The sequence below is a fragment of the Panthera tigris genome, chromosome E1 (assembly GCF_018350195.1).
Source record: "Panthera tigris isolate Pti1 chromosome E1, P.tigris_Pti1_mat1.1, whole genome shotgun sequence".
Taxonomy (NCBI): Eukaryota; Metazoa; Chordata; class Mammalia; order Carnivora; family Felidae; genus Panthera; species Panthera tigris.
Window position 1 is genome coordinate 57,828,729 of NC_056673.1, and position 26,512 is coordinate 57,855,240.

At 59.3% G+C, this 26,512-nt stretch overlaps 1 protein-coding gene and 1 long non-coding RNA gene across 6 annotated transcripts in view; one reads left to right on the forward strand and one right to left on the reverse strand.

Moving 5' to 3' along the window:
* The window catches only part of USP36 (ubiquitin specific peptidase 36), a 36,919-nt gene that overhangs the window by 2,684 nt on the left and 7,723 nt on the right, over positions 1–26,512 (reverse strand). For 2 of the 5 annotated variants that reach the window (XM_042965709.1, XM_042965708.1), the window contains exons 5-20: positions 22,575–22,685; positions 21,896–21,998; positions 17,901–17,968; positions 17,378–17,448; positions 16,655–16,737; positions 15,565–15,676; positions 11,899–12,039; positions 10,896–10,996; positions 10,173–10,311; positions 6,684–7,343; positions 5,934–6,061; positions 3,513–4,085; positions 2,866–3,077; positions 1,180–1,281; positions 604–719; positions 34–185 (exon numbers count right to left, since the gene is read on the reverse strand). In XM_042965709.1, the coding sequence (XP_042821643.1) occupies positions 54–185; positions 604–719; positions 1,180–1,281; positions 2,866–3,077; positions 3,513–4,085; positions 5,934–6,061; positions 6,684–7,343; positions 10,173–10,311; positions 10,896–10,996; positions 11,899–12,039; positions 15,565–15,676; positions 16,655–16,737; positions 17,378–17,448; positions 17,901–17,968; positions 21,896–21,998; positions 22,575–22,685 (2,852 nt within the window). In that variant the 3' untranslated portion in view covers positions 34–53. The remainder of the gene's footprint in view (positions 1–33; positions 186–603; positions 720–1,179; positions 1,282–2,865; positions 3,078–3,512; positions 4,086–5,933; positions 6,062–6,683; positions 7,344–10,172; positions 10,312–10,895; positions 10,997–11,898; positions 12,040–15,564; positions 15,677–16,654; positions 16,738–17,377; positions 17,449–17,900; positions 17,969–21,895; positions 21,999–22,574; positions 22,686–26,512) is intronic. The other 3 variants (XM_042965711.1, XM_042965710.1, XM_042965712.1) reach the window with 3 other exon arrangements.
* LOC122233474 lies at positions 5,886–25,873 on the forward strand. The gene is made up of 3 exons (XR_006211004.1): positions 5,886–5,971; positions 9,324–9,486; positions 25,790–25,873. It is a non-coding gene; the product is annotated as an uncharacterized LOC122233474 (long non-coding RNA).

Sequence of the window (26,512 nt, forward strand, 5' to 3'; positions counted from 1 at the left end):
CACACACACACACACACACACACACACACTGACCCATCTCGACAGCAGCAAACTCAGCGGCGGTAACTGAGGCTGGTAGCCTTAGCTGGGTGAGTCACAGACCAAAAGTTCCGTCTACTCTGAAGTTTCTGGAAGGCGTTGAAGGTTCTTTTCTTCTCTTTCTTGAACTTTTTCACTTTCTTTTCCTGCGTCAAGAAACCGCAGGCATCACAATTCCCAAAAAGGGCTCGTCCCCGTTCCCGCAGCCCCTCGTGAAGGCTTACTGCGGGGGGGGGGGGGGGGGGGGGGGGGGACACGGATCTCAACATGCCACCAAATCAACAGGCTTTCTCTTCGTGTGGCCCGTGGGAGGCGTCCTCACTGTCCCCACCTTGCCGAGGAAGCAACACAGCAGCGGGGGACAGACGCCTCGTCCGTGGCCACGCCACGTTCAGAGCGGCCAGGCCGGCATCGAGCCCAGCAGCCCACCTCCCGCCGTCCCGGACGACTTCACGAGGCCCCTGCCACTTCCAACCGCCCCAAAGGGCCTAGTCCTCCCTGAGCCAGGCCTCAGCGGGGCCACCACGAGCACCCCGCCACGCCGGCCACGAGCACACCTCGTACCTTCCCTCGATCGAACTCTTCGTCCCAGTCGTCGATCACCGTGGCCGCGCGGGCCCATCTGCTGTCCTGAATGGCGTCCTGACTGACGGCCGACACCTCGCCGTCCCACGTCAACACTGCAAAACAGACACCTCTGTGCACCGGCTTCCAGAACGCGGTGTAGACAGGGACGGGCCTACTCCTGATACACTCAAACGTTCGAGTGCCACCCTCTGGTGAAACGGACGTGCGGAGAAGGACGGGGGAGGGCAGAGGGGCCCGCAGCGAGCAGGACAGTCAGCGGTTCCGTGACTTCCATGCAGACGTCCTTGGCTCTGCATCGTCAGCCCGCAGTTGGTCCCTTTCAGACCCGCGCCCTCGTTTACGAGGTCTCAGGCGCCGGATGTTTCCCTCCAACCCGTGCCCGCCCGGCCCGCGCCGCCCAGGGGCACAGGGTCTGCTCTCCCCGCCCCCAGGGACCGGTTCTGAACGGACACTCCTCGGCTCATCTTTGGAGCCCAGCAATTCCCGCGCCCCAGGATCGCGACCCCAGGGCCCATCTGAGACCTCTGCGCTGCCCGGGCTCAAAACCGGTACCTTTCCTCCCGTAGGCTTTATCTGAGGAATACTCAAGCAGCTCCTGGAGCACGTCGGCCTCCCCGTCTCGGACCCAGGACACGCGAGGAGCCCGTGCCTGCCCTACAATCAGACAAACACCACGTCTGCCTCTCACGAGGGACCCGACTGCTTCTCCACAGGCGGGCCACCGTCCACCCCGACTCTCGGAAAAGACCAAAACCCCAGCGCCCCACCGTGGGAACCGGCGCCTCCTCCAGGGAAGGGGCCGCAAATGAGGGGCCGGAACCGGAGGGAACCACAAAGCACCGTCATCACCTCAGCTTCCGGGGAGGCGGTCTCTCAGCCCCGTCCCGGCACGGCCAGGCCACCGCGGACACCTGGGTACTGACGGCTCTGACCACCCTCCTCAGGCTTCTAGAAACGACGTCTGCCCGGTCCCACCCTCTGCCCGAGCTCCTCTGCCTGCAGCTGCCAGAACCGATTCCCTTCCCTCAGCACGAAGCGGACCTTGCTCTCCTGGCCTCCACTTTTGTCAGTGACCCCGTGAACTGTGGGCTCGTGTCCCGAGCGCGGTGCCCCTCGGCCGGTGCCCGCTGCCCTCTCCAGCCTCCTGCTTGCTCCACAGCACGGCCCGGGCCAGTGGTCCCGCTGAGCTACCGCAAGGCTCTCCCCGTCTCCTGGCCGTGAAGGCCCTTGCCCACGAAGCCCAGCCTTGTGATATTCGGGATGGGAAGCAAACAGACGAGGGGCCGCGGGGGCACCTGCGCCGAGCGGTGGGCCCTGCGGCCCGAGCGCCGTCTCCACGTGCTCAGCGTGCTGACAGAGCAAGCCGGGGTCTGACGACCGCGGCCAGGCTGCTCCGTGGCCACCTCCGTGCGGACGTTTCCTCGAGAGGCTGGCCGCCTTATTCGTCACGGCCTCGTGGTAGCGCTTCCCACGGTAATGAACGCCCAGCCAGATTCGCTTCTCAGGGGCTGGACGAATACACAGCGCTCCCCAGCAGCCCGCTCGCCCCCAAAGGCACGAACGTAACTGGATCCCCCGGCGGCAGAGCAGATCTCACGGAGTCTGCCGCCTGCCGGATCCCTTCCCGAGCAGGGGTGACCTTCTCTACCCTTCGCTTAGCGGACACGCCGTGTCAGGAGCACCCAGCTGAGGCTGGCCAGCTCTGAGGGAACAAGGAAACAAAAGCCAGAGGAGGTGCTGAGCCACGGGCGTTTAAGGCCTGGGGACAGCCGAAACACTGGGCACCCGGGCAGCAAGAGGCCACGTGATCTTCAGAAAAGGCCAAATATAAACACAGGCCGACACTCCAAGTTCAAGAGTCACGGAGGAACTCTAGGCTGGATGGCCCAGGACTCATCCCGACGGAAAAGTTCAGGCAGGAAGAGCCCTGAATCGGGAAAAACACAGTATTCCCAGAATGTGGAGAAGCGCACGCGTACCCTCTCTGCTTCTCCAGAGTAGTTACAGCCGAATGCTTGTCCGGATGGGGAGGCAGAGACCCCCAGGGCAGGCGGCTTGCCCACGGGGACAGAGCAGAGGTAAGAGGTCTTCCTCCTGGCCCCTCCCCCTGCACCGCACCTGCCTCTGGAATACAGCAGGCCTGTGCCCAGCCCCCTTCCCCTGCGGTCCCCTCCCCGGATGTACAGCTACACGGCCCCGGGCCCAGCCCCCGGCTCCCTTTCCTCGGTGGGTGCACACCTGCTCGGTCCCCGGGCCGCCTGCCGTTCACGGCCGGTGAGGGCTGGCTCCCAGGGACGGCAGGGCCCCTCTGCGTCTCGCCCCTGCGGGCTTCGGGGAGCTCGTTCTCTTGTACTTCCTGCCGTGACTCCTGCTGCCTTCTTTTCTTTTTCTTTTTCCTTGGAGATGCTGTACTGGCCTCTGACTCGGTGACATCCAAGAGAGGACAGCTGCTGGGAAGTCAGTCAACAGTCAGCTCTGGGCAAACGGGGAGTGACAGTGGGGGTTCACTCGCCCCGGAACTCCCAAATGGCAGATGCCTAACTGTGCAGGAGAGCCCCCCCTGAGAAACCGCCCCCCCCCCACCCCCCGACGTGAGCAGGACAGAGCGTGCCAGCTGCCCGAGGCCACGGTCGGGGAGAAAAGCCCATACCCGCAACCGACCCGGGCAAGTCGTACAGGCCGGATGACGCGGCCTCGGCGCCTGCCGCCTGGGGGCACGCACCGGGGCAGGCACCGCGCCAGCCGGCTCTGGCTCCGGCGAGACACCTGACGACGCGGCCACGTCCTAGGAGCCTGGTCGGCACGCTGTATTTCCAGACGACGCCCACCTGGGTCGGACCGGGTCACTGGCGGGGTGGGGGGGCCGCCTGGCTCCCCGCGCTCACCTGTGCCACGGTGGGTCCCGCGGGAGGCCGTCTTCGGCACCGAGGCCCTCGGCTCCCTCCCGCCTCCTCTTCCTGCCGCTCACGTGCTGGCCGTCGGCCACGCACCCCGCTTGCTGGCCGTTCTCTTGCTGCCGTCCGCCCTCCTCCTCCAGGCGGTCCACGGGCACCTCCGCCCGGCCCTCCTTCCCGCGCTCGAGGCCCCGGTGCTGCCTCTGCACCTGCCCCTCCTGCAGGGGGGAGGCGTCCACGGCCCCCGCGCGTTTCCCCTTCTTCTTTCTCCTCTTCCCGGGAGGGGCTGCGGCCACGGCGCGCATCTCCGAGCCCCGCCCCTGCGTCTCTCCCCTCCGGTTCCTCTTCCTCTTCTTACAGAGGCCCCGGGGGGGCTTGCTGGCCTCCGGCAGCTGGTGCGGAGGGGCCCGGAAGCCCCCGTTGACCTGAGGCAGGGGAGCAGAGGCGGAGGAGCAGCTCTGTGGGCCTGACGTCCCGAGGGGTCGGGGGCTACTGGACAGTGACGAGCAGGGGCCGACGGGGAGCTTCGGACGGCTGGATGGTCTGGGAGCAGGTGAGAGCGCCCTGTGAGGACACGCTGCTCTGATGCACAGCCGGGCCCTTCCCACCCACCCTCGGCCCCCTTCCCTTTCAGGTGGTTTTCCCCGCCGTCAACCTTAGACGTACGTTGGTCATACGTAGCGAGTGAGAAAAGAGACTCACGAGAAGACGCAAATACACCGAAGGTCAAAGTTAATAAAAATCGTAACGTATCTCTTTGTCCCTATCGCCAGACGGTTTGAAGTATTTTTGCAAATTCTTGATCTCAATTTAAAAAAATTTTTTTTGACGTCTATTCATTATTGGGAGACAGAGAGACAGCGTGTGAGCAGGGGAGGGCCAGAGAGAGAGGGAGACACAGAATCCAAAGCAGGCTCCAGGCCCCGAGCTGTCAGCACAGAGCCCGACGCGGGGCTCAACCCCACGAACCGTTGAGATCGTGACCTGAGCCAAAGCTGGACGCTCAACCGACTGAGCCCTCCAGGCGCCCCTCCTGTTACTAATTTTCAACACGAGTGTGCTGGGAGAAGCAGCTTCGCTAAGCTCCCCACGAGCCTCATGATGTTCATGCCCGGGACGCCAGCCTCGCAAGGAGGGCCGGTGCAGGCCTAGGGGTCGTGTACCAGGACTCTCCAATTTGGGGGGCTCTGGGAAATCAGGGGAACAGACTCTACAGTGGACCCCGCGGCTAGACAGGGACGGGGCAGGAACAGGGCCTCCCTCACGCCAGACTCTCTGGCCCACCTCCTGCCGGCGACAGGGTCCCAAGACAGCTAACCTCTGTGGGCCTCACTGTTCTCATTCGGGACTGAGTGATGACAAAGCCTGCCCGGAAGGGTCACGGCAGCAAACAGGATGCTGTCCCCTAAACTGGAACAGACTGACACCTGGGCCAAGGGAACTACTACGCCATTTACTGCGCTCCCTGGCAAATGTCATGAAAAAGCTGCGTGTCAGAGAAAGAGTTAAGAGACACACAGTAAATACCTTAAGAGTCTAAGGACCTACCCGCTGCAAAAACACTGTGCCGGGTCCAGCCCGAGCACGAGGGCTGGTGAGGCTGGGTGGCGGGAACACGCGGCGGACCACACCATCCCCGGGGCAGCCGGGGGGTGGGGAGGACACATCAGCGCCCACGGCGAACACCAAACTACCAGCACCATGTCCCGGCCTCACCCAGCTGCCTCCTTCCCTCCCTCCCCAGGCGCCAAAGGCCCCACCGGCCACCGGGCGACCGGGCATCAGCAACTCCGCTTTCTAGCACTCGACGCCCTGAGGGACACCAGCACCCCGTGCGTAACAGGCCGGGAGACGCGTCGGCGCGGAGCCTGAACAGACCCCCCCCAGAGAGCCGCACCTCCCGCTCTGGATGCCCGCCCGGAGCTCCGGAGGCCAGCGAGCCCAGACGGCCCGGGGAACCCGCTCGGGGGGTACCGGGGGGACGCACGAAATGACACCGGCGACAAAAAGACACCCCTCGGTGGGCTCACAGAAACGAGTCCACGCAGGGTCCTTCTGGGACTCCCGCCTTCCTCTTCTCCTGTGCGGTCCCGTCATGAGGCTGGGGAGGGACCACAGGCACGTCACCGTCACCACACGGACACGGCAGACAGACGGAAAACGAAGACCAGTAAAAAAAAAAAAACATCAGCGTGGCAGAGACCAGGCCGCCTCTGACCAGCCAGGGCTCCTTTGCCAGATGGAAACCGAGAAAACAGGGAGAAGTCGGTGCGGGATACGCCCCGTACCTGTCGAGCTGCACAACACCGTCCATCCCGCAAGGCTGGAGACCCGGTGAGTCCTCACCAGCCAAGCACACGCTAAGCACAGGGGAGGAGCAGCCGGCCTGCAGGGCCCGCGCCCACGGCTCACCTGATGGCACTGACAGGCCAGGCGGAGGCGGCGACCGGGTGAGTGGTTTTCCTGGGGTAGGTGAGGTCGGACAATGGTGAGAGGGGTGGACGGAGGTCATTGCCGGCTGCCCTCCGCAGGGTGCTGGCCTGCAGTTATTGACATAAATAAAAACTTGGTGGTCTAAAAGAGGTTGCCGTGAGTGAAGAGGGAAAACAAAAATGAAAATAAACGCAAACGAAAAGTAAAAATGAAAGAGCCCAGAAAGAAGGATGAGGGGACAGAAGGGGACAAAACAGAGGGAGGTGGGGGTGGGGAATGGTAGAAGAAGAATCAGAAGTGTTTTTGGTTAGAAACAAAAAGGAGAAAAGGAAGGAAATCGAAGCAAAAGTCTCAGCACAACAGTCGCCTCCTCGAGCCTCGTGCTACACGCAGAGGTGCAGCCCGCCCGCGTCCTGCCCGCCCACCACACCTGCCCCGTCCTCCCCGAGGCTTCCGCGGGAGATCCTGCCTACGGACGGATCCGGGGGACCGCCACCTCGCCCCGACCCCCGACAGCCGCACGCAGTACTCCCACACCAGCGTCCCCCGGGCCCCCGCCCGCGCCCGGGGTGGCCCTGTGCACCCTGCGAGCACCCACAACCACTCTGTTCCTCTGGTCGAGGGGGGGGCCAAAGGCCCCACCACAACCCCCACCCCCAAGACTAGCACCAAACCTGCTCTTTGAACTCTACAGACACACTTCCTGCGGCGAGACCCTCACACACCCACCTTCTTGGCAGAAAGGGCCAGTTTTTTGGCTGGTGGAGGAGACATGATGCTTGCGGGCTCAGTGGCGGTGGTGCTCAGGACGGGGGGCTTGGGCTTCGCCGCCTTGGAGTCCTCTCCGCCCGGCAGCGCTCTGGGGTTTGTTCCCTGAGAATCACCCGAGGGGGCGGCTCCGCTCTCGGGCGTTGGGGGGGCCTTGGTGGGGTCGCTGCTGGCGGAGTGCTCCGGGCTGGGACCACCGGAACCCCTCCTGTCGGGCTCGGGACGCTCGCTGCCCGCCGCGGGCCCGCTGGCAGTCACTCCGGACGGGAGCCTGGGTGAGGTAGAGGGGGCAGCAGCCCTGCCGTCCCAGGAGCCGGGCCTGTGGCCCTCGCCCCTGCCGCCGCTCCCGGTGCTGGTACCGTGGAGCCCCTGAGAAGCTCTGCGTGACGGGGACACGAACTGCAGGGGACTCGGCTTCTTGACTTTCTTTCCGGGCTCATCCAGAATGGTCGGAGTGTTGGGGGGCGTTTTGGAGAGTCGGGGGGAAGGGGACCCCAAGGGTGGCTTTGGAGGAACGTATCCATTCTGAGACTTCAGACCCAACACGGAGCCGTTTCTGGAAACAAGCACGCCGAGCTCCTCAGTGGCCTGCAGCTTCTTCAGCGTCGCGGGGTCCGGTCGCTGGAGGAGAGCAAGCAGGGGACACGGTCACAGCCGGGAGGGAGCAGGGGACACGGTGACACCCGGGAGGGAGCGCGGGCCGGCGGCTCCCCCCGCGAGGTCAAGGCACCGTCAGAGGCAGGCAGGGTCCCTGCCGAGCAATTCAAGACAGATTATCCGGGGGGGGACACACAGTAAGGACGCTGTTGCTTCTCTGAACGGTGGTGGGATTTTGTGACTCGTGCGCACGTGGGGATCTTTATGGTCACCTTTACTGAAAGCAGGACGTTTTCGTCAGGAGTCAAGAAATACAAAAAAGCGTAAAGTAAAAAAAACACGTACCCGAGCCGCACCCCTCGGCTAAACGTCGGCACAGATCGACACACTGGCGTCCCCTCCGGCCGGCCCTGCCTCCCGAGGGCTTCTGGCCCACCTGCGGGGGCGTCCGGGCCCACCTGCGCGCTTTCCCGAAGCATCGTCACTCCTCTCAGTAAAGGTCTTCCTGTGTGCCCAGCAAGCACCTCGGTGAACAGTTTACACAAGCTGCCCTGCCTCCCGCTGCCGCGGAAACGCACCGCGCCATGGGGTTCCAGGTACCCTTCCGGGCACCCCAACTCCTCCTCCAGACTCCTCGCAGCGGCGTCCGTGCCGTCCCTGGTTTAAATGCTCCGCGAGGCCGGTGTCTGCAGCCTGCCGGCCTCACCGCCCGCCTCGTTCAGGTCTAGGAGTCCGAGCTTACAACTGCTGGCCGAATGAACCACCAAAAGACCAGACCTTTTCCCTATTTACTGCTCGGTGCTCGTGTTTTCGGGACGGAATTCCGAGGCCGGGAGCACTTCCGTGAATTCTGAGGCACGCTGCCGACGCATTTACCAAACTCTCACCAGCAAGAGCTACTGGTTCCTTCTCAAAACGTTCGCTAATTTCACACCGCTGCTGGCTCTACCGTTAACACTCGTACGCTCTGACACGTCACCTGCACGGGTCCTCTGTGCGTGAGAAACGTTCACCTTTTGCTGGATTTGCTGCACAAATTTTTAGACGCTTTGTCGTTTCTTTTTTTCTAATATCTCACACTCAAAACTTCAAATGTTAGTTTACCCAATTTATGATTTGTTTTTCGAGGTTTTCTCTCTTACAAAGTCTTCCCTCTTCTGGAAGTTTACCGAACATGCACTTCTATTTTCTTCCGAGTTTTCCTCTCTTTTGTCTCTACGCTCAACAACGATTTATCCTTTATTTACATTCTTTGCAAAGAGTATACGTCTTCCCACTGCACTGCGAGACCTTCCCGTCGATGGAGCACCGACATTTATGTAACCTACAGAATGTTATTTAAAATAAAATGGCTTGGGGCGCCTGGGTGGCGCAGCCGGTTAAGCGTCCGACTTCAGCCAGGTCACGATCTCGCGGTCCGTGAGTTCGAGCCCCGCGTCAGGCTCTGGGCTGATGGCTCGGAGCCTGGAGCCTGTTTCCGATTCTGTGTCTCCCTCTCTCTCTGCCCCTCCCCCGTTCAAGCTCTGTCTCTCTCTGTCCCAAAAATAAAATAAAAAACGTTGAAAAAAAAATTTAAAAAAAAAATAAAATAAAATAAAATGGCTTTGGGGGCACCTGGGTGGCTCATTCAGTTGAGCATCTGACTCTTGACTTTGGATCAGGTCATGATCCCAGGGTTGTGGGGTCGAGCCCCGTGTCGCGTTCCACGCTGAGCGCGAAGCCTGCTTAAGATGCTCTCCCCCTCCCCCCGCCCCTCTCCCCTAGTCGTGCTCTAAAATAAAAAATAGAATAAAGTGAAAAGGATTTTGTCAATTGCAGTAAGTGTGGAATGTTATCTTCATGATGCTGAGGCGTGTGGCCCCGCGGGCGGACCGCAACGACACCCCGCCCCTCCCTACGGTGTTTCTGAGCACAGCTGAGGCTTACGACTCCTGGTCTGGGCCACAGGTCGTGGCCTTTCTTTGCTGGGTCAACCCAACGCTTCTAATTCTCACGTGTTGGCAGGGAAACACAGATCTGCAAAAATGACCAGGCCCCCGCAGACCGCGAAGGGCCCCCACCTCCCGGCAGCCTGCGTTTGGATTTGATCTTCAGACCGAAGGGGAAGGTTCACAGAAGCGGCCGACAGAAAGGACCGATCTGTTTCTCAACGACAGACGGTGTTACGGTAAGGAAATCCCTCGCTACTTTGGTCAGTATGACTGGTTTTCAGTAGAAAAATTCAAATATTACACAAAAATAACTTGAAAAGGAGGGTATTTCCTTATTGCTAACGTTTTTCCACCTTAGATCTCTCCCTCGCTCTCTCCCTCCGCGTATCCGTGCGTGCGCACACGTACACGTATGACGTTTCCTTTCCTAACCACCTCAATACGTTTTAGACATGATGTCCCCTCGCTCCTAAAAACGGCCGTGTATGTTCCTCAGAACACGGATGTTTTCTTAACCCGATCACAGCAGGATTATCAAAAGCAGGAAATTAACATTGCTAGAAACCGCTCACGTTTCCAACATTAAGTCGTGGAGACAAAAACGACGCCTTCCCGGACGCGTCGGGGGGAGGACACGCTTGGCGAGCCCGTCACCGCACTTGTGCGCGGCAGGGCAGCTGGTCTGAGGGGCACGCGGAGCCACGGCCTGACTCGCTCGCTGGCTCAGGGTTTCTCCTCGCTGTCCCTTCCGCCCCTCACCCAGTGTCAGCCCGTGACCAGTTTGAGAGAGAACACGGAATAAACCAGGACAAACCGAGCTCTCCTGCCATCGGGCAGTGAAGAGCGCTGGGGGCCCCAGGACCCCCTAGGGGCGCAGGCAGGAGGATCCGCTGCGTAAACTCACATCCTCTTAAACAAGTACCTTTCCGGTCAGCGGGGAGCAAAGAGTCCCGTTGCCAACATTCTTCCTGAAGCGGTCGGCGACCACACCTGCCCGGCCGGGAGCGGAGGACGCCGTCCTGGGGAGGGAGCCGTCAGGACTCTTCTTAGAGCCCGGGATTCTGTCAGAGGAAGAACACGGTCTGGTTCTCTGAGCTCTCACCCCCCCTTACACCACGGCGGCCGTCACACAGCCTCGGACGTCCGCTCGGCACAGGCAGGGAGCGCGTCAGGGTCAGAGCCCTTCCGAGACTGAACTCTCGCTTCACCAGAAAGCCAGAGGACCCCCCCCCCCGCGCCACCCCCCCCCCCACTCAATCGCTGCGTTCAAATTCAGCAGGACACGGACGAGGCAGCAAAAATGCCTACAGTCTCCACGTCCTCCAACCTCTAGGTCGGGGACAACCGGCCCCAAGAGAAGGGGCGCTGCCGCGGCCGCCGTCCAGACACGACACGTGGCGTCCGGGGCAGCAACAGAAAATACCAGGCAGCAGGCGGAGTCCTGCTCTGGCCCCCCCAGAGGGAGCCGCCGTCACGACGGCCAGGCAGGCGGGTCTAAAGGAGCAGTTCCTGGCGGACGCTCCCCCCTGCACACGGCCCGCCCACGCAGCCCACCGTCATGCGCACGCGGCAACGGGCACGGGGGAGCCCGCGGCCCACAGCAGAGGGGACGCGCTCGCAGACGGCGGGGGGCGAAAAGACTCACTGCATATAGAAGAGCACGTAGGCCTGCTGGTTCAGAACCACCTTGATGTTGCTGGAACGGACCGAGGAGTCGTTCATCTGGTACCACTGTCCGTTGCTTGCCTGGAGCGGCACGGGGTGTGGGAGAAAACGACACAAAACGAAACAATCAACACGCGTTCTGCAAGCCGTATCTTTGAAAGAAGGAAATAAAAAAATCTGCTGGTAGGGGCGCCTGGGGGGCTCAGTCGGTTAAGCGTCTGACTTCGGCTCAGGTTGTGATCTCACGGTTCATGGGTTCGAGCCCAGTGTTGGGCTCTGGGCTGAGAGCTCTGAGCCTGGACCCTGCTTTGGATTCTGTGTCTCCCTCTCTCCCTGCTCCTCCCCCATTCGCACTCTGTCTCTCCCTTTCAAAAATAAATAAACGGGTGGCTCAGTCGGTTGAGCGTCCGACTTCAGTTCAGGTCACGATCTCACGGTTCACAAATTCGAGCCCCGCGTCAGGCTCTGTGCTGACAGCTCGGAGCCTGGAGCCCGCTTCAAATTCTGTCTCCCTCGCTCTCTGCCCCTCCCCTGCTCACGCTCTGTCCTCCTCGCTCTCAAAAACAAATAAACACAAAAAACAATCTGCTGTTAACTGCCACGTATACCCGTGTGCTGTCAATGACCTCGTGTTAAAACGTCCAGCGCTGCTCTCGCCCCGAATCCCCGCTCCCTCCTGGTGCAAGGCCGTCTAGGGTCTGATCTGCACAGCGTCTCCCACCAACACCCGGCCGTCCTGGGCCGCCTCCAGGCTGCTGGAGGCAGCCTCCCCACCCCGGAGTCTCAGCGCAAGTCCAAGGACACTACAGATCCTGGCGCGACGGGTTCTAAAGACATCTCTGCCCTCCGTTCGCTGAAGCACCGAAGGGACCGGGACGCAGCCACAAACGTGGCCACCTTCCACGGGCACGGCACGCCTGCCCCCAGGAGGCAGAGCGCGCGCCGCCAGCGGCCGCCGACGCACCTGGACACGGAGCACTGACCTTCACGTAGCAGTAGTAGTGGCCCGCGTGGCAGCTGTAGCCAGAGTGCACGAGGACCGCGTACAGCCCGTACATGACGGGCTCGCCGCTGCTCTGGGACATGTACGGACGGAGGTTCAGGAATTCCGGGTAGCCCACATCCTGAAGGAAAAGCCCAGACGAGGCGACGGAGATGCGTCAGCGAGAGGAGGTCAGTTCGCCCCCTCCACCCACAGCTACGTAAAACGCACGATCGGCTGGTCTCTGACAACCGGGGGGCAACCAGGCCACGCGGCAACGCTGCGGCAAGAGCCCCTTAGCCAAGGGTGAAAATACAGGACGCAGAGAAGGGCGTCTTCCATCCGACCGACGTGAAACTATTTCATCGTCCCGTCGAGTGACACCTGGACGACCATGTCTCCCTGCGCGGGCCCCCAGCGTAAGGCGAGAAATAGCTCGTGCCCTCCACGCCACCGTAAGGAGCACTGGGGGGGATCAGGGAGGCCATGGCCCGGTCTGGGTCTTCAGAGAAAACGGTGCTCACTCCACGGAGCCCCCTGTCACAGTAGGTCAAAACCAGAACCAAGCGCATCGGGACAGAGGTCTCGTGCCAGAATTTATTTCAAATTTGACAGTTTTCCACTGGGAAGTATTTTCACAAATTATCTCTGAGGGGCACCTGGGTGGCTCAGTTGGTTAGGCATCTGACTCTTGACTTTGGCTCAGGTCATCCTTTTTTTTTTTTTTTTTTTTTTTTAACATTTGCTCATTTTTTTTTTTTTTAATTTTTTTTTCAACGTTTTTTATTTATTTTGGGGACAGAGAGAGACAGAGCATGAACGGGGGAGGGGCAGAGAGAGAGGGAGACACAGAATCGGAAACAGGCTCCAGGCTCTGAGCTGACAGCACAGAGCCCGACGCGGGGCTCGAACTCACGGACCGCGAGATCGTGACCTGGCTGAAGTCGGACGCTTAACCGACTGCGCCACCCAGGCGCCCCAACATTTGCTCATTTTTGAAAGACAGAGTGCAAACGGGGGAGGGCTAGAGACAGAGGGAGACACAGAATCCGAAGCAGGCCCCAGGCCCCAAGCTGTTAGCACAGAGCCTGATGCGGGGCTCGAACCCACAGACCGTGAGATCATGACCTGAGCCGAGGTCGGACGCTTAACCGACTGAGCCACACAGGCGCCCCCTCCCCCGCCTTTTTTTTAAAACAAGGCTCAGGTCATTCTTACAGTTTGTGGGATCGAGCCCCGTGCTTAATGTTGGGCATGGAGCCTGCTTAAGTCTCTCTCTCCCTGCACCCCTGCCCCGCTCATGCCTCCCTCTCTCTCTCTCTCAAAAACAAAATTACCTCTGAATGATAGATTTACCTGCATCTCTGCCTACACACAAACAGACGCTTTTAAACACGAAGTATGAGTTACGTAGTGTGAACCACGGAGCAGAGTCTGACAAGCGTGTACTGACCCTTATTCCTATCGAGACACAGACATCAAGCCGGCAGTCTCGTAACCCCGGGAAATACTGCATCTCAAATACCCACTGTTGTGATTTCTGTCGCCGTCTATCAGCTCTGACTGTTTTGGAGCTTTATACCATTAGAGACCTGGAACATGCACTTTTCTTTTTTAAAGAGAGATTAAAAAAAAAAAAAAAAGTTTACTTATTTATTTTGAGAGAGAGAGAGGGAGGGGCAGAGACAGAGAAGGGACAGAATCCCAAGCAGGTTCTGAGCCATCAGCCACCAGTGCAGAGCCTGACAAGGGGCTCGAACCATGAGACCGTGACCTGAGCCGAAAATGACAAACTCAGAATCTCAACAAACTCAACACACACGAAGCTCACGGGCCCCCATCCGATCCTGCCAGATATGGGCCCCCAGATCAAACAGTTTTCTGATGGAAAACTAGTTCCGGGACATACTAAGGTGAAATATGAGCTCTTCAGGGCAAAACCACGACGATCTCATTTACCACTAAGTCCCGCCGACTTCCCAGAGCACTGACGGCACGGTACGACCTAAGCACATTAAGTGTGAGTAAAATGAATGAATGAATGACCGGATCCCCAAACAATTAACTTCAGAAAACCCTTCATAACCTAAGTCCCCTCTGGGAAATTCAAAATGCAACACAGCTGATTAATAAAGGCTCTGAGAAGGCCTGTAATTCCAAAGAATTGCTGAACTGCAGCTTGGCAGTTCCCAAACTCAGCTGGGCAGATGCTTTCAAAGTACAACACAGTTGTATGTACAAAATACGGTCTTTTGTAAACACACAGCACAGACGTTGCGCAGAACACAAGTTTGGGAAATGGTGCTCTAAGTCAGCCCCCATCACCGCATCACTGCCAGCAAGGAAATTGGGGCTCAGATAAGTACCCTCCCCAAACCACATCATCAGCTCTAACCGCTTTCATGACATGACATCTTCTGTTAAAAACGCCATTGTGCAGGGGCACCGGCCTGGCTCAGCTCGGAGAGCACTTGACTCTCGATCTCGGGGTTGTGGGTTCAAGCCCCATGTTGAGCATAGAGATTACTTTAAAAAGTTAACGAAGTACTGGGGCGCCTGGGTGGCTCAGTCGGTTGAGGATCTGACTTCAGCTCAGGTCACGATCTCGCAGTCCGTGAGTTTGAGCCCCGCGTCGGGCTCTGGGCTGATGGCTCAGAGCCTGGAGCCTGCTTCCGATTCTGTGTCTCCCTCTCTCTCTCTGCCCCTCCCCCGTTCATGCTCTGTCTCTCTCTGTCCCAAAATAAATAAACGTTAAAAAAAAAAAATTAAAAAAAAAAAAAAAAAAGTTAACGAAGTAAAACAGAGGCTCCCGGGAGGCTCAGTCAGTTAAGCGTCCAGCTCTTGATTTTGGCTCAGGTCATGATTTCAGTTCATGAGTTTGGGCCCCACCGACAGTGCAGAGCCTGCTTGGGGTTCCCTCTTTCCCCCTCTCTCTGCCCCTCCCCCACTTGTGAGTGCACACGCTCTCTCTCAAAATAAATAAACTTAAAGATAAATAAAGTAAAATTAAATTAAGTTAAAAAATAAAAGGCTCATGGGGCGCCTGGGTGGCTCGGTCGGTTAAGCATCTGACTCTTGATTTCGGCTCCGATCACAGTCTCACGGTTCGTGGGTTCGAGCCCCATATCGAGGTCTTCACAGGTGGTGCAAAGCCTGCTTGGGATTTTCTCTCTCTCTGCCCCTCCCCTGCGCTTTCTCTTTCTCAAAAATAAACTATAAAAAAATTTTTTTTAAATAAATGACTCACTTTGATATAATAAGATAAAAAGATAAAAAAATAACAATCACTCGAAGATTCTACAAAAATACAGGCTCTTAAGCCCTGTCTTCCTGAGACTGTAAGTCACTGGCTCAGGGGCAGAGCCTGGAACCTGCATTCTTTTTTTTTTTTTTTTTTTAAACGTTTATTTATTATTGAGAGACAGAGAGACACAGAGCGTGAGCAGGGGAGGGGCAGAGAGAGAGGGAGACACAGAATCCGAAGCAGGCTCCAGGCTCCGAGCCGTCCGCACAGAACCTGACGCGGGGCTTGAACCCAGGAACCGCGAGATCACGACCTGAGCCGAAGTCGGTCACCCAACCGACTGAGCCCCCCAGGCGCCCCATGGAACCTGTATTCTTTAAAGGCGGCCGACCGAGCAGACTGGACACTGTAGTGGACACTCACCTTCGTGATCTTTCCCCCACTGAAGTTGGCAAAGCGTTTGAGGGAGAGGGTTAAGACGTTGGACGTTCTGTGGATGGTGAAGCGCTTGCTGGCCGGAACCTTCTTCTTGCATCTGTGAGGGGCGGCAAGTGGAAAAGGTGATCAGTCCGTGCTCTGCGTCCCTAGATCCGAATCCCCGTGACTTAAATGAAGGAACGCTACCACAGGGACCTGGGGCCGCCGAAGAGCTGGAGACTATGAAGTCTTGAGGAAGCACCTGCCCACACGGGGAGGCAACTCCACACACACAGGAAGGAGCGAGCTGGAGCGGGTGTGGCCCAGGAATGCAGGGCGGGCGGGAAATCACTGAACGTGAAGCCGGAAGACCAGGGGATGAGGGGGGAGAAGATGAAGGAAAGCAAACAGCTTCCAGGGCACAGGGAGGCCGACTCGGAGAGGGGAAGAAAGGGCAGGAATAATGAATCTGAAAAGCATCGAGAAAAATATTCTTGGCGGGGGGGTGGGGACGCCTGGGTGCCTCAGTCGGTCAAGCATCCAACTAGGTCACGATCCCGTGGTTTGTGAGTTCGAGCCCCACGTTGGGCTCTGCAATGACAGTGTGGAGCCTGCTTGGGATATATTCTCTCCCTCTTCCTCTCTCAAAGTAAATAAAGAAAGAAAAAGAATCTTCAGCGACTATAGCTTCGGAAGGAGCTAATACAAAGCACAGCGTCCACGCAGTAAAATCCACGTGACCCTCAGCAGAACGAGGTCACGGTTACGTCTGCCGTGGCTGACGGAGGCCACAGAAGGCAGCTCGTCCAAGAGGCGGGACGGCAGAGGGCCACGTGGGGTCACCCTGCCGCTCTGTGTCGCCAAGGGACCCGCTTCCCGGGTGAGGAGCGCTCAGAACAGGGGCTGGCGCATCCTGAGCGCGACGCGAACCGACACCAGCTGCAAAACCGTGGCTATTCCATCTGCGTCGTGACGAGGTTTTAGTCTTGAGACCTGTATACCCTCCTCACGAAATGTGAGTGGCGGTCACCTCCGGGGAGGGGCGGGGGTGGCTCCCCGACGGCTCGCGCCCTGCCGTGAGCAAAACGGAACTTACTTCGCACACATATAGGCGTTGTCTCCACTCAGGACATCTGGCTTCACAAAAAGCTCCAGAGCGCGCACGATGTCAGCGGCTTGCTGAGAAGGACAAAAACGGGGAAATGAATCAGCAGCGGAAGAAAAAGGCTGACTCGAGAGATGCCAAACGCAAGGTCTTTTTCAGGCTGAGGCAGCAAATCACAACAATCTACTTGCATCCAGACCGGCCTGCTGGCTGCCACCTTCTGACACCCAGGATGTGCTGCGGAGGAGTGGGGCCGGGACGGGGGGGGGGGGGTGGGGTGGAGGCAGACGGTGACCCCGGCCACACAGGTCAGGGCAGCTGCCGCAGGACTCCCAGGCGCGCTGGCCCCACACCCTGGGCGCAGGTGACCCGGCCCCGGCTGCAGCACCCGAAGGCCGGAGTGAGACAAGGCTGCTCTCCCGAAGGCCCGCCTGCCAGCGGCTCCCTGCCCAAGTCCTGCACGTACCGTGGCTCACCCCTCATGCCTCGGGGACACAAAGCCACGTTTTATCTCGTTTTAAACGAAAGCAACGCACACAGGAAAAAGGCCAGCAACCATCGTGCAAAAATGGCGGCCCCTACTTCAAGGCAGTGACGCTCCCGGCATTTTCTTTCCCTACCTGCCTGGGTCATTCGCCATCCCTGCTTCCCGGCCTCCCCCGCCTCCCTGGCCTCCGGCAAACGTGACCCGGCACAGCCGGCCGTGGTCCTTACCCGGATCTCCAGCGCTACGTCCAAGTAGGGGTCGTACGTGTCTGAGACGCTTTTGCACACCGAGCATTTCACTGCAACGGAACAAGCGGCAGTGGGCAGGGGCGGGCGCCCCCAGCGCGCCACCCCCACGTCTCCAACACTCAGCGCCGGGAGAATCCCTCGGCCGCCGGCCCCTCGAGAACCCGCCCGCGTGCGCGCCAGCCCAGCGATGGCCTCTGTCCCAGACCGTGGCCTCGGCGGGCCCCAAGCCCCAGCGGCAGGGCGGAGGCCGCGTGTGAGGAGCTCAGGGGCTCAGAAAGAATAACGCCACCCTCGTCTACACGTGCCGGAGGCTCTGCTCCAGACCTTCTCCCGGGAACAGTGGGCCCGTCGGCCAAGGGTGCATCTCAGAGGAGACCGGGGCCTCCGAGGCTCGCCCAGGTCCGCCCGCCAGGAAAGGGCCCCACCTGGGCACGGACTCTCAGCCTTCCCTGATTGACATCCTCCTCCCTGACAAGGGCGTAGAGAAAGCGTCTTCACCTACCACGTGATCTGAGATAGCCTCCAAAAATCTGATGGACCAGAGTGGTTGCCTGCGTCTGACGATCCAACCTGGAAAGGAGGCCACAGCCTTCAAGAGAATGACAGTTAGCAGCCCCCGCCTGAGTCACCCCGGCCCAGCGCGCCAGGGGGGGTAACCCCACCACACGGCCCGTGACCCCACCACGTGGGCACGCTCACCCTGCCCCTCGGCGGGTCCCCGGCCGCTCCCCACAGCAGCTGCCTCAAGAACCCCCTCCCGACCCCCCACCCTTGACGGGAAGTAAGAGGCCGGGGAAACGCGCCTGTGTGCCCACCCAGTCTACGACAGAAGTGCCCCATCCCCCTGGAACCCACCCCCGCCCCTGTCCGACCCCTGGCTGTCCTATGTCCAAGCCTCTTACCTGCTAAGAGGGGGAGTGAGCAGGGACACCCTCCCCCGCGCGCCCTCAGCAGGACAGCAGCGGTCATGGGTCACGGTCAAATCCCCGGCCCCATTAACCAACCAGGATCCAAGACAACCCTCGGCCTCCCACCGAGCTGCCAAGTGGAGCCACGGGGGCCCTCGCGAGTGCGCTCCCCTCCCCTGCACCCCCAGCCCTGCGGACGCCTCCCCCCGCCACCTCGACACACGCCCCACGGCACCCTGCCCTGGCCCCTTCTCTGCCTCAGCGTGCGGGCGGCCCCGACCCGGGGAGCTCGCGGAGGCGCACAAGTCTACACCACGGGGACCGACACAAGGGCACGTTTTCATCTTGTAAGTTAGGAAAGGAAAACCAACTACCGCCACGTATCACCACCGCCATTCGCCGAAAGGAGGGATGTCTTAACTCCCCGGACCGTGGAGGACATAATCCCAGCACACGCCGGAAGCGTGTGGGAAGCCACACGTGACGGCAGCTTGGAGACCCAGGTGGCCCCAAGCCAGCCAGGAGCCTGTCCCGACAGGGGCAAACCACCGCACGGAGCCCGCCGTCCGTCCGGCCCGAGGCAGAGCCAGCTCAAGCTTCACACTAGCCCCAGGCAGGAGAAAACCCAATCCCAGCGAGCCAACTCCACGTCTGAAGGGCGGTCTGGAGAAGCCCGAGTCCTAGAGGCAGCCGGGAAGCCCGCGGGAGAGCGAGGCTCGGGGCGCCTGCCACCAGAGTGGCTGCGGAGGTGACGGCGGGGAAGGGCGAGCGGAGCACAGGAGAGGACACGGGGTCCTGAGGCACACACACGCCCCAGGCCGTCCAGCCTGTGGCGCCCAGGACAGAAGGTGCGCTCACGGCACCCTGGATTGAGAACCACGGGAGCCACCAGGCGTAGGAGCTGCGCCCAGGCGGCCCCAGTCGTGCACGGCACCGTCGGGACAGAGCAGTGAACGAGAGCCACCTCGTCCGGTGGAGACGAGCCCCCGGAAAGCACACACAAGGCAGGAGACAAAATCCCAAACTGAAGTAAGGATCCGCACACAAGCGTTTGGGGAGAGGAAAACCATCGTAAGAAGTTTCAGAACCAAGAACAGAAAAGAGCAAACGGAGAAAGTTAACCGGTACGGGGGAAAAAACAGGAAATCAGGTCGGAAACGAAGCGGGAATCACGCGGGGCCCGAAGGAGACGAGACGCAAGTGAACTCGGGGGAGGGGCGCGACAAGGCGGGAACGCGTCCGGAGGAGCGGTCGAGGTGAAGAAAGGGCCGCGAGACAGAGGGGGTCCCGCGGGGGAGACCCCGACCAAGGGAGACGTAACAGGGAGGCCTTTAACACGCACCTGCCCTGAGATGGGGGTGGGGCGCAGCCCCGGGCCGGGCGGAGAAGCCCCGGCGCCCCCACCGGGAGACCCCGCGTCCGGGGGCACGGCGCCCGCCTAAGTGATTGCTGCACGTTTTCAAGCCCAGACGCTCAGAACTGAGCCGATTCAAAAGCCGTGGTTCGGACACCACGGGCCCGCCGCGTAAGGCGTAAGAAGACGTTTCCAGAGTCGACGTCCGCCCGCCACGAACGTCAGCTCTGGTCACTGCTCGGGTGTCTAGGAAAGCCGACCGACAACGGTCAGCTCTACGAACGTTCCTGTGAAGCCGTCACACTTTAAAGACCGTGCACCCTTTAAGGCAAGGTCCTTGCAAGGACGAGAGAGAGAGGGACTCGCCTCAGGCAGCCCAGGGGGTGAGACGGAGGCAAAGGTAGGGATGAACGTGGGGGGAGAACGCATGACACTTGAAGTCCCGACGATGTAAGAGATAAGTCAACCCAGAGTCAGGCGTGAGAGGAGAGGGAAGGACAGAGGGACGGAGCACAAGAAGCAGTGACAAACCAAAGGCTCCAGAAAAGAGGAGGGAGGCCACCTCCACGGGTGCACGCAGAGTCGTCACCGGAACAGACGCGGGTTGTCCCAAGCACCAGCCGGAAGCTCACAAGTTGCCGAGCAAAGGAAAACCGGAGAGAGAGAAACACAGCAGGTGTGCCGGGGTAATGGTGGAGCAGTATCACGGCCGGACTAAGTCACAGCACCCGAGAAGGGGGCTGAACCTGCCCGTGGGAGAAACGGACTTCCAACAGAGGTACGGTGGTTGTATCTGACCACAGCCGTGCTTCCAAAGCAAAAGCTCCAGGAGATACAAGGAGGCTGGCGCCCGCCCAGAATCAGCACCGAGGAGGGCGGAGGCGAGGGCAGACAGGGGACAGCCGCAGGACTGACGGCACAGGCCTCAAGACGGACGCGCAACGAGCGACCCCGACTACAGACTACACTGTGTCAGGTGCACGGGGACACTCACGAACCCCCACCGTCATGCATCGGGTCAGAACCGGTGCCAGGAAGTTCCACGAAGTAGAAACGTTATACATACTCTCCGTTCACAAGTTCAACTGAAAATCTTTAATAAAATCAGAAAGAAAAAGAAAGTCACTTCCACCTGCAAATCAAACCAATTCAGCTTACGCCACTCTCCTCCCACTTCGCGAAGACCAGCGACACCTTTCTCACGGACGGGCGCGCGGAAAGCACCCAACTCCCCGCTGTGCAGGTGCCCGGCCACACGCACCTCACCTGACGTCAGACCCGCTCGTCTTCCACTTCTGTGCCCCAACCTGGAAGGCTCACCGCCACCTGCCTGGCTCTCCAGACCACAAACCTGGACTCCTCCCGCCCACGGGCCCAAACCCCAACCTTACCCATCCCTCCCGCATTCTCCCACCCCTGGAGGGCCTGGGTAACTGGGCTGGCTGGCAGGGCGCATGTGTGCGTGTATGTTGCGAGGGGGGTGGGGGGGGTCGGCTGCTGTCCTAAAACCTCTCAGGTGATTCCGTGCTGTGACCAGGCCTGGCAACCACTGCTGGGGACGTGCTGTACCCACGTGCATGGCAGTGAGGCCACATTGCTTGCCTCCCCTTTGCCCCCATCGGAGCCTTGGGGTGACCCACCCTAGGAGGCCTCCTGCAGGTAAGAGCACAGTGGAATCCTCCTGGGAAGGCTCCCGAGGCGTCCCTGCACTACAGCATGTACTACGTGACCTCGTAGACACCGGCCATCCCCGATGGCAACTGTGTCACAAAAGGCAAGACGCAGCATAAAGTCGGCGACCCATCACATGCTCTCAAATTTAGAATGAAGGAACAGTAACCGTGCAGAAAGTAAGCTCAAAAATCATAAACCTCCTACCCTCGAGTGTTCAAGTTCTTTCATAAAGACGTAATTCCTACCCCGCCATCCTCCGTATCAAAATAGTAAGGTGATTTCTAAAGATGGGAAGAGTCCGGGACGACAGCGGACGACCCTCACAGAGACCTGCCAGAGCATCCTCCCTGCAGCCAGCTGCGGGCACAGAGCTCCGCCCCCACCGCCCCCTTCGGAGGTGCCCCAGGGGGGGCCCTGCAGTCCCTCATGTGAGCATCAGCAGGTCAAGGACCCGGAAGGCAGGGTCTACAGTGGTAAGCCTGGGGACAGAGGCACGTCTCCCGTCTCCGCGGGAACAGGGGTGAAGCCTCTGAGGAGAGGCGGGTGAAGGGAAGCACCTACTTGGCACAGCCATTCAAACAGGCCTTCTGCATGGCGTCGATGGTGTACCGCAGAAATTCGTGTGCATCCTCCTGGTTCCCAAAGCGGAAATGCCGGGCAATCTCTGCAGACAGACAGAAGCATCAGACTGGCAGGGGAGAGCTCACACCTTCTCCCCCGGTTCCCCGCTGTCCCAAGGGTAAACGGGAAGCACCTGCAAAGCGGCCAGTGAGGAAATCGAGAGCTCTGCGTAAAGTGCGTGTCCCGTCCTCATGGCAGAGGTTTCCCCACCGAGACCTAAGAGCTTAAACTCTCCGTGCTTAACAGAAGAGCCAGAGGCCACGAGACACCAGTCACCAAGGATGTGGAATCCACTGGTCAACTACTTTTCCAGGAGCCCACACACAGCACAGGCGATCACAACGGCGCCATACACAGCTTTCAGACCCAGGGAAGTCAGTCTGTGTTAAGTGGCTCCTGTGATGTTCACAAGAGCCCCTCCCCTGCCCGGCCCGAACCTCCACACTCTTCAGGGTGGAGGGCAGCGCGCACCCCCACGCGAAGCCCTCCCCGCTGACCCCAGCGCCACCACCTGCGCCCGAGTGCTCTTCTGGGAAGTCTTAGACCGTCGCCCGGTTCCTGATTCCTCCCCGCACCCCCCCTCCGACCTCCCCAGCGCCCACCGCAGACGAACTCTTACTTTTCAGATCTCGGATGAAGGAGACGGGCTTGATGGCGTTGCCGCTGTTGGCGAAGGCCTGCACAATGTGGTTCTGCATGACGCACAGCATGCAGAAGCTGCCTTGGTGACCTGCAGGGCGAGGCGGTCACCGTGAGGGGGGAGCTCCCGAGACGTCTCGCCACACGGCCCAGGGAACGGCTGGGCCACAGGGGTCCCAGATGCCCTGAAGCCAGCCCGCTGTCCACGAAGGAAGCATTTCCTCTGCTGGAGAGCGTGGGGGGTCGTGACCCATCCAAAGTTGTACTTCCGGCACGCACCCCACCACCCTGAGACAGCGCTGTTGACCTGTGTGAGGCCCTTTTCATGTTTCCTGGGTGCTACTTACTAAAAGCGGGAAGTCTGACTTTCAAAATGAAGTTTAGAACACGTTTTTCCTAATTTCTAAGCTGGATCACGTGGTCCATAAACGTGAACGTTTTAGGCTCCCCCGACAACTCTTAGTTTGCTCCTCAGCTGTGGGAACCTCTGCTCTCTTGGTTCTGGAAACTGCCCACTGCCGTCTCAAGGCTTGGTGAGCTTCTTCCGTATAGACCCGGGAGGTTAAGGACAGCCAGGTCGGGGAGCCGTCCGCTCTTACACAGTCCACGACGATGTGGCTCCGTCTCTGGGGAGCACAGGCAGCACACCATGCAGCCACAGACCGTACATCAACGGGCGGGATGTGCGCCTCGGAACTTGACCTACAGAGCAGGCAGCGGGCCAGACTGAGACCACAGGCCACGCTCCGCCAGCCCCTGCCGTGTGTGCAACTATTTGCTGCTGCTCGGCCAGCAGGCCGGACGGTGGTACGTCTTAACCTTTATTTCCAATAATGACATCTTTTAAATGCAGAGAAGTACAAAGCCTATACCATTGAGCGCCAACCCGTTTTAGGGGCTCCAGAAGGAAAACACTGCCGTGACAGCGACGTCTCCTCCCCTGCACTGCCCACACGCCCTCATCGGAGGTCACCGCGATCCCGAACTAGGTCACAACTGCTCCCGCTTACGTAGTTATTGCGCTAACGCACGAGCGTGTGTACCCACAAACAATAAACGTGTTTACGCTTAGCCTACATAAACTACGCCACGCAGTGTGAACGGCTCGGCAGTTCTGACGTGGTTGTGGTTCCTTCACGTAGGCTGGAGTATCTGACCACAGGAACAGACCACGGTTCACTTACATGCTTCCTGCTGACTCTGTGTCTCTGCTCCCACAAACAGTCCCGCACCTGCTTCCTTGTGTGCAACCTTCTCTAACGCATACGCCCACGACGGACTTCTGGGTCCCGGGGCAGGCGCGTCTTCAATTCTGCAGGATACCTGCTGTTCCACATACCCTATGTTACTTCTCAAACAGGCCCAGCTTGCACCACAAACCAATCATTCTCGCCTGCAACACTCCTCCTTACCCAGTTACTTAGGCCCGTCTCAGAATCGATACTGAAACGGCATGCGGCCCGCTCACCACACGCACATAAGAACTCTAGTATTTAAAAACAGAAAAGAACTTGCATTAGCAAAGACGTGCAGAAACTGGAAACCCTGCGCACTGTCGCTGAGGACGGAGAACGGCGCAGGGGCTGTGAAAACAAACAGTATGGCGCCTCCCGGAGAAATTAAAAATGGAATTCCCGTAGGAATCAGCCATTGCGCTCCAGGGTGCACGCCCAAGAGGACGGGCAACGGGGTCTCGAGCGGGCATTCGCACACCACCGCTCACGGCGTTATTCACAAGCGCTACAGCACAGAAGCCAAGTGTCCCCCCACAAGCGAATGGATAATGAGATGCGGTGCAGATGGGACACCGGAACGGTGTTCGGCTTGGAACCGAAAAGCGGACCCTGACACCTGCTACGGCGGGGACGAACCTTGGGGACGAGACGCTGGTGTAGTCGGCCAGACACGAGAGGCCAACACCATCGGGCTCTACTTCTGCGAGGGAGCCGGAGCAGGCCGGTTCACGGAGACAGAGGCAGGATGGGGGGCGCCGGGGTGGGGGGAGGGGAGGGGGACGCGGACTCTGTCCTCATGGGCAGGGTTTCAACTTGGGACGATGGAGTTCCGGAGCCGGATGGGTGGCTGCACGGTAACGTGAATGCACCTCGTGCCGCTCAGCCGTGCGCTCAGAGCGGTAAGTCTGGGGGCGCCTGGTGCTCAGTCGGTGGAGGGTGCGACTCTTGATCTCGGGGTCATGGGTCTGAGCTCCAGGTTGGGGGTGGAAAAAAAAATACTAAAATCGGTTTTCTGGCTGGATCCCGGTGCCGAAGCGGTCCAGCCAGCCTGTAGCAGTTCCGGCGATACTTTTCAGGATCCTTGAGGATCTCGAAACAGCACATACTCGCGGAGGAAGAGAGGACAGCCCAAGCCCACTCGGGGTCACTCAGCCAGTGGGGTACAGGGGAAAAATACTAAAACTTCCCTTAATACTTTTACTCCAAAAAACCTTAGACACTGAGGCTCACCAACATTCGGCAGAGCGACCCAGAGCGACGCGGGCGCCCTCCCAGGAGAGGGAACCTGAGGGAACGGGGGACGTCCCACCACCGACAGGGCCGATCCCGGTGGCTCCCACCTCACACCCTCGCTCCCACGCGCCCGGTGTGATGGATGGGCTGCAGGGACTTACGGGTGTTTCCTACGTCCCTCCGTCAGCCCTAATAAGGTGGACGACGGGTGCTGCAGAGAAAGCAGAAACGAAGGGCGGCGGTGCAGGGAAGGACAGAACAAAACTAGGGCAGAGCAGGGTCATCACCACCACCACCACGAGATGAAAGCAAAGAAAGCCTAGTCTGGTCTTACTGGAAGTCCACCCGAAACAACCCTAATGGCGCCGAGGTCGCTACCGGAAATAGGGACTTATAACCAGCTACGCCTCCAGCGTGCACAGTGCCTCAGTATTTTAACTGCAGCAGCCACAGAGCCATTCCGATCCTAAGACGTTACAAAATGCTACTTTCCACCGCGTGGCCATCTTTCACGAAATAACAAAAAAGAACACAGCCGATATCCCCGAACACGTCACACAACCCAAACCTCTTACCCTACCGCTGCCCCTCTCTCGCTCCCATCTCCCTGCCCCAGGTCTAGCCTGATTTCCTATTTTCCTTGCGTACCAACTAAAAAAACCATGGTTCTTTTTTAGCCTTCTCCCATGCGCGTGTACCTAAATACCGTGTCGTCTTGCTTTTTCAGCTTTATAAACAGCAATTCACGCCGTATGCGGTCTTCTGGGACTTTTTCTTCACTCTGCCTTGTGGCCTTTGGATTCACCCGCGGAGCGGGTCACTCACGCTCCTGCACCACCGGGGGCTGCTCCGCCCCAGGCCCACCCGTGACTCCGGGATCCGTTCTGTTCACGGGCACCTGAGCTGCTGGCAGCCGTGTTTACACAGGTGTCGTGACAGGCGTGTCCCGGAGCTTTCCTGCAGAACTGCTGGCCGGGAGAGTATCTGGAAGAGGCCGGAGCAGACCTCTGTGCTGCCTGACGTTCAGTGTCGTCAGGCTTCTGAATCTTCACCCATCACAGAGCTGGGCCGGTTGTACTGGCGTTTCCCTGGTTCCGAGCGAGGCTGACCATCTCTCCCTGTCCTTCTGACCGCGAGCTTCCTCTTCTGTAAAATGCTGGTTCATAATCTTCATTTAGTTTTGGGTAGGTTGTCCGTCCCCTGTTGGTCTGTATTCTTTCCACATTCTCAGCAGTGATCCTCTGCTGGTGACACGTCCCAGGTTCTGCCTCTGGTTCGCAGCTCCCCGTTTGCCTTTTGATTTCCTTCAAGTGCTTTTTGTGAACCAAAGTTGCTACTTTTAATGCATTGGAATTCGTCATTTGTGATAGTGCTGAGTCCTGTTTAAGAAATCTCCTATCCAGGGGTCCCCCGGGGATGCTCGGGCGGTTAAGCGTCTTTGACTCAGGTC